A 13,860-nucleotide genomic window follows, 5' to 3' on the forward strand; every position below is an offset into this window, starting at 1 on the left:
TTTGATTGCACACTTAACAATGCAGTTTCCCAGTGAGGAGGTATTCTGGTTTGCCAGCACACCGTGTGCGTGTGTCTGTGGACGAGGCTGCTGGATGTGGACCTGGGTTTTTTCTAGCATGTCGCCCTCAAAGCATTAACTGCTGTTATTCAGCATTTCTCAGCCCTGAGAACAGCTGCAATAGCTGAGTTTCACTGATACACATCAGCGAATGTTTCATGCTCTACCTTACATTTTCAACTTGCCAATAATAGATTCAAAAGAAGGTGATGGCAGGAGAGACTTCTAGAGGCAAAGCTTTCTTCGAGCGCCAAAGCATATCAATAACTACATTGAAATAACAGGGATGCCTTAAACACTTCCAGCTGCAAGAAGACATACTCAAAGATCATACAGCAAAAGTCTCTTTGCTGTTCTGCAATGCTACAAGAATTGAAACTCTTTCCTGAATTTGCTGCTGATGGTTTGTTTTTTTTTCTTCTTCTTTGCTTGTTTCAAATCCAAGATGTTCTGTTGTACTGAGGAATAGCCAGAGAGTAACAATTGAGACACCCCAGGCAAAAAGAAGCTGGGTCTTGACTGAAAGGGGAACACAGGGATTTTGAGTTACTGTATTTGGAAGCGTTGTTGACACGTCTGAGTTCCCCTGCCACTCAGGAGGTCAGGAATCGCCATACCCACACAAGCACCCGCCACAAAACTCAGCCTGCCTTTGTCAGAAACTATTTCCTTACTATCAAGCTGCTGTGTTGGATCCGGTGCTGGTGAATCCTATTTTCCTCCACAACAAGAGGAACCTCTTGTAAGAGGATATGCTCTTGTGTGGTAAAAGAACAGCTTTTTACCTGATGCTAAACATGGCTGGATACCTGAGTAGGGCAAAAATAGATCTTGCTATATTAGGGATCTGTAGGAACCCCAAAAGACTCTTGAAGGCAACAGATTGGGCCCGTCAGCACAATTCTCTTCTGGCCGTGGCAATCTTCTGCGTTGGTTTCTTGCGTCGTATGTTCACAGCACGTCTGTGCCAACCACAAACCCACAGGTAGCTGAGTGTGTGCAGCACCTTCGCTAACCGCTCTGGGTAACCATCTCCGACCGAAGCGTCCGAGGGAAACCCCGGCAGCCGCAGCCCCACGCTCCGCAAAGCGAAACCAGCCGTAAGCGGGGCAGCGTGTCCCGGGGCTGTCCCCCGACAGAGCCAGCGGAATGCGAACCTGACGGCTGAGTTATGCAATTGTGGGGAGAAGATCTAGCAAAACAACAGCGTGCTGAGCTGGTTACAGAGGGGAAAAAAAAGCCTTCTGCTAACTTTGGCCCAGGCCTCTGGCAGCATGAGTCACTGTGAGCTGCCATGGTTACGAAACAAGTATTACTGTGCAGATACAAACCATGCTCAGAGGCAAGTACAGCGCTAACTAGTTCCAAACTTGGAAAACATTCGAGTGTAGGTAAGGCCTAATACCGAGTGGGTGTTTGCAAAAGGGAGAGCTACAGCAAAGTCCTCTGGAGCTAACGTTCAGCAGGCAAAACACCATGCAAAGTGCGGAAAGAAGGACACCGCTGCGTGAAACCTTCATTTTTTTTGCCTGTTCCTTTTGGTTTGCAAGTGCTACTGTTTGAACTGTTCCACAGAGAGGTGGGGAAAAAGGATGTTTCTGCACCATGGCAAGAAAACAAATAGTAGAGTCACAGATGATTCAGCTGGCATGAACAGTGAGTCATGGAAATGCACCATGGAAATTCTTCGGCGCAGGATACACGGCACAGTGGAATATCCAATGCACATCAAATCGAGCACCGCGGCATCCTTGGGGAGTTAGGGGCAGCCGGGATTACGTACAGCACCTGTACATGCCCAAGCGTTTCTCAGCCCTGTGAAGATTGTCATCCAAGTGCTGAAGTGCTTGAGCAGCGATTTCCCTGGCTTCAAGCGAGGAGCAGGGTTTTAATGGAAAAGGTGTGTTCGATCTCCCTTTTCAGTCTTTGAGTCAAGCCAACAATAAAAGGACTGGGTTTGCAAACGATCAGCTAAGAATAACCAGGATGAGCCAGTCCTCCCCATCGTGGGGACACCAATGCCTGCAGAGATCTGTGTTGGAAACAGAGGAGTCTGCAGAAAATCTGGTTTTCAGGGATTTTCTGCCCCCCCCCCCCCGCCTTCTTTTTTTCTCTAGCATCCTTCTTTGCTGGTCCGCCCCATGGTCTTCTGCAACCCCTGTATCTCCTCACTTTGGGTGTGCGATAGAACAGACTCACATTCAGCAGCGCGATCCAGCAGTTTGTCTTGTCCTGAGCAAACAGCAAACTGAAATCTGGCTTAAATACCACGCTGAGTTTACCACGGGCTGGGCTCACCAGTGCAGTGCTAAGCAACTGGAGCGTAAGAAGTAGATCTGACCTGGGACGTGTGTTTTACAGACAGGGAAATAAGGAGAAAACCTGCCCAAAGCTCAGCATCGGCCGTTTTCTGTGACACTTGGCAGGTCCAGTGAACCGGGAATGAGCTTTTGTGCTTTCTGCCCCCAACTCCCCCACCGACCTGGGGAAAAAATCTTTGCTGCTTGTGGCCTTGGACTCCTACTTGTGCCAAAAGGAGAGGGTGCTTGAAAAAACACATTAACTGCTTTATTTGTTTAATATAAATGAGTAGCAGTGATTGATAAAATGGCGTCTAAAGTAATTTTGGTCTTTTGTATGTGTGTGGACGCGAAGCTGATGGGGGGAATGGGGACAATGTAGGAGACAATTATTCTGCAAATATAATAGGCTCAGGCAGGATCTCTCAGCAAAGCAATCTTTTTAATAACAATATTGCAACAATATGTGTTGGACCTAAAGGTCGGCACGCATAATAGGGCAAAAAGCCCCTGTTAATATCCCCCAAAATCCCCGCCGCAATTTTCCTCCCCTGTTCCCCACTGGTTGGTACTTCAGGGTTTACAGACCACCCGACCCTGCCTCAGTTTATATAAAATAATACATAAAAAGGGGAACCCTTATCAATCCATTTAAGATACGGATTCCTGATACTTTGGCTACTCATCCCCCTAAGTTAACTTGTAAATACAAGTATCAGTATGTATACAGCTATCAGTATATATTTTGGGAAGAGACTGCGTTTTAAATTAAGGATTCACAGTCTGCTGTCTCTTGGTTCTTGCCCCTAAATTAACTTGTAAATACGGGTATCAGTGTGTATACACGTATCAGTACATATTCCGGGAAGAGACTGTGTTCTACATTAAGGATTCATAGTCCGATGTCTCTCGGCCCTTTCCCCCTGCTGGGGTCAGGTGCCAGGTTTTTAGTTATGTAAAAACAACAGTTTTTGGGTAAGCGATCCTCACGACAACATGGCGGCCGAGAGGGGCGGGCGGCGCCACGCCCCGTGCCCCCCCCCGTCCCGCTCCCTCCGCCCCGCTGAAATCTCGCGAGAGTTGGCGGCGGCGTCGCGAGAGCGGGCGCAGCGCTGCGGTAGGAGGTCGGCGGAGAAGGACGGAGCCGCTTCGCTCCCGCCGCCGCCCGCCTCGCCCCGCCGCCCCCTTCCTCCTCCTCCTCCTCCTGCCTCCCCTCCGGGAGGATGCCGCGCTCCGGGCCGCTCCCCGCCGCCTTCTCGTTGCTGCTGGCGACGGCCGCGCTCCTGCCGGGACCCGCCGCGGCGCAGAACGGTGAGGGCGGCGGGGCGGAGGGGAGGGCGCGGGGCTGTGGGGGCGGCTGGTTATTTCGGGGGTGGCTGAGGCGGGGGACGGAGGTCAAGCGGTGCGGGGGTACGCTGTGCTCTACCCCCTGGACCTGTGCGGGGGGAGGGGGGCGCGACCCAGGGTTTTGTGGGCCCCCCCCCGCCCCGTGTTTTCGGTTCCCTCAGGGGAGGGGGCGCTGACAGGGCCGCGCCGCGGCGGGTCCCCCCCCCGCTTCTCCTGAGGCTGCCGGTAAAATGGAACATCTCCTCCCGCCTACTGAACCTGCATCTGCCGGGCTGCCTTAAATCATTTATAATGCAATAAAACCGTAGTTCCTTAGCAACTGAAGAGGTCCTCTGATAGGAGCGTAAAAGAACAAGGAAAAAAAAACAAAAAAACCCACCCTTCTCTCTTCCTTGAAGGATAGCGTGAGCTCAGGGTAGCGCGGAGTGCCTCCTCCCTGCGAGTTTGCAGCCAAGTGCAGGACAATTAGTGGCAGAACGAAGCGGGGCCGAGGGGCTGGAGTGACCCCGGGTGAGCCTCCTGCGCCCAGGGAGGTTCTGCAGCGCTCTAAAAATGTGCGTTTTATCGTGTGGCGGGGAGGGCAGGTTTTACCCGCTCCAGGAGTGCCCGAGCGCAGGCTTTCCGAGGCGGCTTCCTATGCAGCATCATGGGGAAGCTGATGGCGGGGGTGCTTTGGCCTGTAAGTGCTGGGAAGGGCAGGGATCTTGGCTCGCAGTTGATGTGCATGGGGAAAATTTACCTAATAGGAAGGGATGCCTTACTAATATACCAGTCCCGCACAAGGCTTTGTCGTTTCATCACTCTTTCCCTCTTCTTCCTTTCTGCTCTGCAGAGATTATTCAGTCCTAGCGCTTTCCTTCTACCGAGGTGAATTTGCCTTGCAGCATGTCAGCTGCTTGCTCTAGAAAAAAATGAGGCTTTCAGCAATGGTAGGAGAGATGTATATGAAAGAAATAACGTCTTGAAGATCCCAGATCACAATTATTGTCCTAGTATGTGCAGATTTTGCAGTCTGAAACTAGAACTGAGCCTCTGTTAATCAAACAGAAGCGGCTTTGACATCCAGGCTGGATGAATGGAAATTGTGGGCTTTCTGCAATGTGAGGGACTTCTTGTGGAGCCTAAAAGGGTCTGGGCAAATTCCACTGGGGTTCAGTGGGAATGAGGGACCCGGCAGGAACGTGCTAGTGGGGCTGAGCAGTGATGAAGTGTGGTTCTCTGTTGCAGAGATGCTGTCTGCTTCATGTGATAGCTGTGCTATCTGAGCATCGTCTCAGGCTTAATCTGCCTGTGCCGTGGGTGTTTCCCCTTGTATTTGGATGAAGCGAGGTGAGAGCGGTCTTCTGACGTTCAGTTTAAATGAGCTGCGTGCCTGAAGCTGTTCCTGTGCAGAGTTAGCAAGCAAGGTGTCAAATGCTGGCAGCTGGTATAACAATTCCAAATAGCTGGTAGGCAGTATAAACATTTGGTGTTTGACAGTAGTTATATGTCTGGAGGTCAACAATGAGATAAATTTTTGGGATAGGTGGAAGGCTTCAGCCTCTTTGTGTCTTAATCATGACTTCCATACCTGACATGAAGGTAACCAAGCAGTAGCAGATCTAAGACTGCAGACCCCAGATGTATCATGAAAACTCATTAAATTTTTATTTTATTTACTAGGGTCATCCAAGCAATTAAATGGTAAGGGAGGCTCTGAGTGTCTCTGCTGCTGTAGGAGTTTACACAGGCGAGTGTGAATTTTCTTGGAAAGGAGTTAGAGCCCTTTGAAGCCAAGTGAAAGGTGGAGGTTCTTCTGAATAAGGTTTATTGCTGCTCTTGATTTTTTTACCCCAATTCGAATGCTGTTGTAACAGAAGGGAAAAAAAAATTAAAGACTGTGGTCCCTGCCACAGAGGAACTGTTTTCTTGCAGCAAATAATGGCAAATGAGATGCTTAATGAAACGGAACAATTCCTCTTTGGCTTTGGCCTGAAGAATAGGTACAGCCATTTCCTGAATTGCGTATACTCCTTGTAAGTCATTAGAAAAAATGATGTTGTGGTTTGAACAGGCATGTGCAAGTATGTCAGTGACAACTCTTTTTAAAAAAAAACCAAACACATCTAACACACAGGTGTGGGCTTTGAAGGTATTCGGAAGGATCCCAAAGTGTACACGCAAGAATTAGGTTACTTATTATTGATATGGAGCAAAAGGTGATAGTTCATGTGCTGTTGAACGTATAGTAACACCATGAGTTTATGGTGATAATGGAACGGTAATGAACTTGTTGAACCTGAAGTAACACCATGTGAGTTTAGGATGATAAAGGAATGGTAATGAACTTGTTGAAACTGCAGGGCAGGTCACCACTTACCTGGCACAGAAAATGCCCAGTGGAATCCTGAGTATCTGTGGGAAGCAGCTTTTTCTTCCTGCTTTCGACAGGAGATCACTGTTGAATTGTCAGTGATTTTTCCAGAATTAATGTAATTTAGAATATGTTTAATCCAACCCAACTGTAGATTTAAATTTACTAAAGCTGGAAGTAGGTTCTTGACACTTGTATGGATTACTTTTAAACTCTTGCGTAAGCACCTGAAGATCACAGAAAAAATTGCATGTCAGATATTTAACTTTTCCTGAATATTCTTCTGAGAAACTTGTCAGGTTCTTCAAGGCTGCATTTCTGGTGCACATTAGCTCATCACTCGTATCCAGAGCGTAGTTTAGATGAAGTGGCAGAAAGGAGGGTTAGAAGAGACATGAAGAAACATGAGGAGGAACAGCTGGAAAAAGCCAGTCTGTCAAGATGATCTATGTTAAACCTGTAGTTTCCAACTGGTGTTTGTTGGAAAATCACTTCAGTGCTTCAAAACAAACATCCTCCTTCTTATGGAATGGTGCTTGACTTGCTGTTTGGTGATGAATAACACGCCTTTTCCAGTTGCTGTTTTTTAACCTTTGCAATACCTCTGTTTCTCCAGCTGCTTGTTTAGAAATAAAGACTTCAGTGTACTAATAATTTCACCTTGAAGTGTTTGAAGTTAAAGTAGCATGGTTGTATTTGACTGTTGTCTAAAATATATGCTTGGACTGCCCCCATAAAATCTGGAGTGTTTGTTCAGCACACTGACATGTGGGTTGAATTGCTAGCAATTTTTCAAGTTCTTCCCTTTTCAGAGCTTTGGTCTGGTAAAGTGCACTTAAATCCAGAACCAAGTCATGTGTTCTGTAGAGGAGGGTGTTCTTAAACATCACATTTTTAAAACTGAAAACTGCGTTATTAAAATTGCTTGGGTTATTATTCAAAGCTAGACTTAAGTGGAAATAAAACCAAATTAAGTTAGGTGGTGCTTGTGTAGCTCTGCTCTCTTCATCCTCTTCTTGGATGAATGAGAAAGAGCTAGCTGGCTAAAAAAAGAGTGTGGCTTTTCTGGTGGCAGAAACCAGTACAGAAATGACCATAAAATCAGGAAAGAGTAGCTTCTTAAATGAGCTGCTTCTTAAAAGAGCAAGTGAAAAAACTTGCTTTTGTACTTGTTGTGCTATTTCTGACTGCTGATTCTCATCCATTTTGCACTGATTGTATTCTGACATAATTTTAATGGTCCCCAGATAAAACTAAAAAACAGTTTCATACAGCATTTATGGAGCGAGAGTGTGGGCTGAGCAGTGAGGAAAATGTTCAAAGTTCTGTTCTCTTTCCCACCATTGCCATTCTCCTTCCTCCTACAACTCCCGCATAGGAGAATTAAAAACAAGCAATATGACTAATGTACGTATCCTTCTCAAAAATTGCACCGAATTCTGAGAGATCTCAGCTAACAGGTAAATAGGCAATAAACTGCTAGTTGTTTCAAATAAGTTTTAATTCTGTCGACACCCAGTTCAAAGCGAGAGACTCAGTGGAACTGCTTTTAGATGATGAATATGCTGAGAGTGTTAACTGTCCTTACAACACAACTACTGTCTGAAGACTACTTCTCGTTAAATTCATGAATGAGGCGCCTTGTCCCCTTCACAATGAGCTGTTTCATTTGCTCTAAGTACTACTTGAGAGGAGGCAATTGTAAAAACTTGCATTGCAAAGGACAATGCTAGCCTGTGATTCATCCTTGGGTGGTAAAGCCCGAGCATTCAGACTCTTCTGCAAGTGCTGGAGGTGCTGCAGCTCCCACCGATGAACCTGTTAAGATTGAAAGTTAGATAAACTGTTTCTGCATATCTATTAGCTGGAAAGGTCTTCTGGAAATCAAACCTAAACCTGCTTTCCTATCGTCTTGGGCTTTTTATTCTTTCTATCCTTGCAATTTAGAGTGGGGAGGAGGGTGTTACCTTCTTATCAGCAATGACTTGCTATACTTCTCCAGGTTAATTGTCACAGTTGCTCTTGGGAAGTTTCATTTTCCTGGCTGTTCCTGGGGCTTTTCTGTGGATTTTCTGCAGTCACATTTTCTGGAGTGTGATGTATAAAACCGGACACACTCCTAGTTGGGACCAGACCAAGGTTCAGTGGAGTGGAAGGATCACTCGATGCGTCTTGCAGATGGCATTCCTGTTTGCATCACCTATTTTATCTTGTCGAGCATCCACCCCTATTTCAGCTTGCTTTGGTTTCATCATTTCAGTTTAAGATACCCATCATGTCTTAATTTCATTCTGTTTTCCATCTACTTGTACTGTTATTTCAGAAAAACACACGGTATGCCAAGCTACATTAATGAGATTTTATGTTTTGTTATGAGGCTCTTATATAGGGCAGTGCTAAAAGCTTTGCTAAATTAGGGAAACTGTGTCTGTTCTTTCTCCTCTAGAGTCACCTTTGGCTTTTATTAACTTTATGGCAGGAGGTCAGATTGTCATGGGCAAACTATTGAACCACAGGCAGGCAATACAAGTCTGTTCTTCTTCCCTTCCCCAAACCCTTCTCTGTTTTTATGGGTATTTCATAATTTCATATTCCAGTTAGAATATGAAACCTGACTTATATAAAGGTGGAGGAGGGTGGCTGTTAAAAGTTAACTCTGGAGCTATCAAAGTTCTGTATAAAATACAATATCTAGTTGTTCAAATTGCTATAGTTATCTGAAATGTTATTTGCATGACTTGATATGTTAAATTTATTTTCGCTCTATGAGTTAAACGCTTTTTTGATGTCTTGTACTACATGGTCTCTTCGGTGTTGAAGGAGATTGAGTCTAAATATCATTTCAACCTGGATTGAATGTATCTGTGTCAAAGCTTGAAAATATTTATCCCCTAGTAAGACAACTACCATAGACTTTTAAAAATTCATGCCCTGTTGGTAAGCTTGAAGCTTATCTGGGTCATCCGGGTAGTTGAAGTCACTGCTTACACACTGACGCAAACTCATTCAAGAAAAAAGACAATAACTTTTGAAGCTGTGAAGGGTTCCTCGTCATGTGTTGTCAGAAGCTGTGGGCCTCTGCTATAATAAAGAATAATAAACTTTTTTAGAGCATAATGTCCTGTTCTGGATTGAATAAAGAAAAAAAGTGGGCTTAGATTGTACTATATTCATATAGGCTTGTTTTGCATTAAGTATTTTAAAATGTTACATTAGTGAATCTGTTGAGGGGAAAGTGCTATTTAGTGTAAGTAAGTAGTGCAGGTATTTACTATTTCCCATGTTTTGTGGATTATTGCTGGCTGTGGGTGCACGTAGGGATCGTTGTGGCTCTTCCTAGAGCTTGTGTGTGTGCTTGGAAACCTGAACTGAATGCGTATTGAGGAGATGAGAAAATAAGAGGAAGGGGAATATAATGGGCTAGAAAAGGGGAAGTGTGAAAAGACACAATCAGTCCAAAACTTCAGCAGTAAAAGTGGGTGGAAAAAAAAATAATTCTGGGAAGTTGATAAAACTGATAAAGAACATTTTAAATGAAAAAAGAAGGAAATTGAACTTAAATGCCTAGAAAAGAGCTTGACAAGGATTTTGGCAATGCGGTAAGCTCTCAACAGGCATCATGGCAGACCCAGAGCAGACTGCAATAATTCACTGAAGGCATTCAGCAGGAGCTTGAAAAAAAACAGATGCTTGAGTGTATTTTTAAACAACAAGTAGATACCATCTTGACTGATCACTCTTAGATTTTTTTTTTTTTTGCCTAATTTGTTAGAAAAGCTTTGTGGTAGTTAATGAAGATAATCTACTTTAACAAGTTCAGGTTGTGAATGTAGAAGTATTTTAATTCCTATTATATTCATTCAAAACTCCTAAGCGATGCTAAACTGGTTTAAATGCAGTTATAAATTGGAGTTCAGCTGCATTGTTTCTGTTAGTCTTGTTAAATTCTTGCAAGTGTTGTAATGTTAAGAAGCTCTTGTCTTTCCATGATGCTAAACATAGTATGTAATGACTGACATAAGTGCTCAAAATATTACATGATGCTTTCTTGCTAGAGGAAAATCTGAAACTATTACGGTCCAGAGCTTGGAAAGGGAAGGAAGGTCCCTTGATACAGGATCTGAGATTGTCAAAGACATTGGGAGAATTGGATATGGGTGGGTTTGGTTTCTGTTTTTTTGTTGGCTTTTTGTGTGTTTGGGTTTTGTTTTTAATCTCAGTACAGTGAAATTATGGCCGTTGTTACACAGGCTGTCAGAGCAAACAATTAGAAGATCCATGACATACAGTTTTGCAGTATGTTGTTGATTTTTGTATTCTATAGATCTTCAAGGACAGCGAATTTCCATTTATTGTACTTTTGGTTGTTAATATCTGCTTGAGGTATTCTAACCTGTATGTACAGATAGTTTAATATTGCTTGGTTCTCTCTGCTTTGCTTTAAGCATCCAAGGTTGCAAGCAGCTGACTCCCACTCTCACATTTTATGCTGTTGCATATCTATGATTTTTATAGAAGCGTAATGACATATTAATTCACATTTTGGGTATAGTTTGAAATGAGAAAAACATATCACAGTATGTAACTGGAAGTAGTTCTTAGATCTGTATAGTCAATCGAGAAAACTTGTAAAAATTCTGTTCTAGAAGGAAAATCTTTGCATACAGTTACTGAGATATTGAGGACCTTTGCAGGAGAATTAGTCTTTTCCAAAATTAATTTTTTTAAAATTTAAAACTCATATAATAAAATGTCATAGTTGAGTCTTTAATAACAAAGTGCATGCTGGGGTTTTGTACAAGAGAAAGAGGTAATCTGTAACATTTGGATCCTCACTGGTAGGCATGCCTAAAGTTTGGTAGACATGAGCAGACGATGTCCTCTGCTGCATGCTGCTGATTTGTACTCTGCAGTCCTGGGGCATCTTCATTCAGAAAGGGGGTTCATAGCAGAAAAAGACTGAAAACTGTGCTAGTGAGGATTGAGGAGGGAACTAAGAGATTGAGATCAAAGCCAAGAATAAATGATGTGGAGGAAATATATGTATATAGATAGAGAGCAAGTCTGGTGAATTTAGTATAGCAAGAAATGTGGTAATAGGATGTAAAAATTGCAGTTTTAAGGCAGATAGTCACCAATTAAGTAAACATTTAGTCTGAACAGAATTGCATTATCCTGTGTTTCTTGAGTTGGTAGCTGAAGACTTTCAGTGTAGGGTCAATCGGGCAGCTTAGTTTTCGCTTCTGATAGATTACCTTAATGTGTCTGAATAGGAAATTTAATTATTTGGAGATATCATTTCATTCAATGTTTGCATGTGGTAAAACAAGGTCTGTAGCAAACTTCCTTCTCTGGTGCTGCCAGGCTACACAAAGGCGAGTTCAGCAGTTACTGCTGGGGAGGTTTAGCACTTTGCTAGAAGAGAGTTGCCTTGGGGAAGTGTTTTCAAAATCCTGAAGCAGCTGAACATGGAGGTTTTGTGACTCAGACTCAGGTCTTCTCTGGATGGACTCCTCTTCTATATTGATGTATGTTGGGAAGCTACGGCTGGTCTGGCTTTTTTTCTTTTCATGCAGAAAAAGCCTGAGAAAGTGAGCAGAGCCATTACTGGTGCTGTGCTGTATATGACCCATCCCATCAGAAACAAGTGATTTTAATTTAACCTAATGGCAAAATCTGGGTATGTCTCAGGCATACTGGGAGACTTGGTGCAAATACTTCCAAATTGCAGGTGAAAGGATTGTCTTTAGCAGTTATTTGAAGACATAGATGTTTTAGTTAGACTGGGAGAGCTTTGCTTTTGTACAGCTGCTCTACATCTGCACTAAGAGAGAAACATTCAGATTGCCACTCCCTTTGTGCTTCATGTTATTTTAAAAAGTGGTATATTTGGTGCCTGTTTGGCCCCCATAATCTACAAACACTGCCAGTTATTTCTCTGTTTAATTCAGGGTACTCACCTTTTTGGTTTTACAAGCTTCCTGCCTTTGTGCAGACCTGGGGATCTCTGTGTGTCTCTGGCCCAGCACCAGTGTTCTCAGAACTGCCAAGAAAATGTTGCATTTCACAAAATTGTCTTCTCTCCCTTCTACTGTATTTGGGCTCATGTTTTTGTTGATGACTGGCACCCATCGTACAATGCTTTAGATTGTATTCATCTTTGCATTTCCCCCACAATCTTAGTGCTGTCACCTCTGACTCTTGCACTTCTGGAAATATTTGAGCTTTATCCTATTTGTACCTTGATGCAAAGGAGTTGGGAATGATGCTTGAGTACCTGGTTGTAACCATTCAGTACTGTAAAAGGCATTTCCTTCTGTTGTGTTATTTGTGTTTAGATTGGTTACAGTGCAATGCTCCCCATTTTTTTCCCCTTAGAACATGTTGTAATGCAGTGTTCCCTTCCCAGCTCTTTCCTTCCAGAAACAAACTCCTTGAAGTAGATAGGACAGTTCACATATCTCCCCAGTTTTGAGGGTACTGAACCAAATATGAGACTTAGATGTGCGGTATTGATGGTTTGCGTTCGGATTTAAGTTGTTAAATTTTGCACTTGACAGGTTTTTCAGCACTTTGCTGCAAGTTCTGTAGTGCTCAGTAGCAACTTATGGTCCCAGCTAAGGGTCTAAGATTGTTTGAAGCAAAGCTGCAGACTTGCAAAGCTCCTATTCTTAGCAATACCAGGATCAATTTAGTGACCCCAGTCTTGAACCATATGGAGTAAGGGGGATGGGGGGAAAGTTGTTTTTTGGTTTCTAGGAAGAGAACTAGTTGGGAGAATGGCGCAAAAATGACAGGAGAGAAATAGCTTTTAAGGAGCTATAAATAATAGCCAAGGCAGGAACTGTGAAAGGGCACGGATGAATACAGACCTGTTTTCTGTCCCTGTACCTCCATCTTCATCTTCTTGCTTTAAGTAGATACAATAAGGTCTGTGGCTTTGTAGTACCCAGTGAAAATCTGGGAGTTACAGTTGTTTGTCAGTGGCCTACATTCACATTTTTTTTTCAAAGCATTATCGCATTTTTTTTCCCCTTTTTAAAGAAAATTAACTGTAGAGATGATTTATCCTTTTAACAGCACCTACTGAATGTTAATCTGACATTGGCTGCCCAGTCAGTACCTTGTCCTGCGTTGCTGCTCTCCTGTTTTGGGGCCTCAGTGTGACAAAAATAAATGGATTTATAGTTCCCAAAGGGTTTTCCAAATATTAAACTGTTGTCCTCTTTTTGCAAACTGAAACAGAGCTCTTGCTTCTCAGAGATGGAAAATTACCAAAGAAAGATTTTCAGTTTTTTTGTGGAAATATAAACTTGCTCTATGATGGCAATGAAAACATCACCTCTGGTTTAGGAAAACCCTCGGCACCAAACTCTTGCAGGCTGGCAGAAGATCACTGCGTGTTTGCCCTGTTCTTATATTCTTGCTGTGACCACCACTGTTATCCTGGTAGAGGAGAAATTCTTTTAGTGCAATTTGTCTGGTCTTTAGTAAGGTATTTTAAAAATATCTTTTAATGCTGTTGTAAAATGGCTGCACAATTGAATGTGGTCTTTGGTTCAAGAGCACATGGAAGATTCTTAGTGTTAAGTACGACAGCTCTTTATGGGTGCTGTGATATTAAGTAGATGAAGTGCCTTTCTTACTTGATTTAAGGGAGATGATCCAAATTAGATTTTAACCAAATTGTTCAGGTCACCATTTATACTCTTCTCGAACACCAAAAAAATCTCTAAAATGTAGTCAAATACTCTTAAATACATCTCAGCTGGATCTGGATTCCCTGGTATATTGAGTAGG

At 43.2% G+C, this 13,860-nt stretch overlaps 1 protein-coding gene across 2 annotated transcripts in view; it reads left to right on the top strand.

Moving 5' to 3' along the window:
- The first annotated feature begins 3,454 nt into the window (after window positions 1-3,454).
- Window positions 3,455-13,860, top strand: part of NPTN (neuroplastin) — a 53,273-nt gene continuing 42,867 nt past the window's right edge. For both annotated transcript variants that reach the window (XM_082061487.1, XM_082061488.1), the window contains exon 1: window positions 3,455-3,671. In XM_082061487.1, coding sequence (XP_081917613.1) covers window positions 3,584-3,671 — 88 coding nt within the window. In that variant the 5' untranslated portion in view covers window positions 3,455-3,583. The remainder of the gene's footprint in view (window positions 3,672-13,860) is intronic.

This window comes from Streptopelia decaocto, assembly GCF_964273445.1.
Source record: "Streptopelia decaocto genome assembly, chromosome: 9".
NCBI classification, from domain to species: domain Eukaryota; kingdom Metazoa; phylum Chordata; class Aves; order Columbiformes; family Columbidae; genus Streptopelia; species Streptopelia decaocto.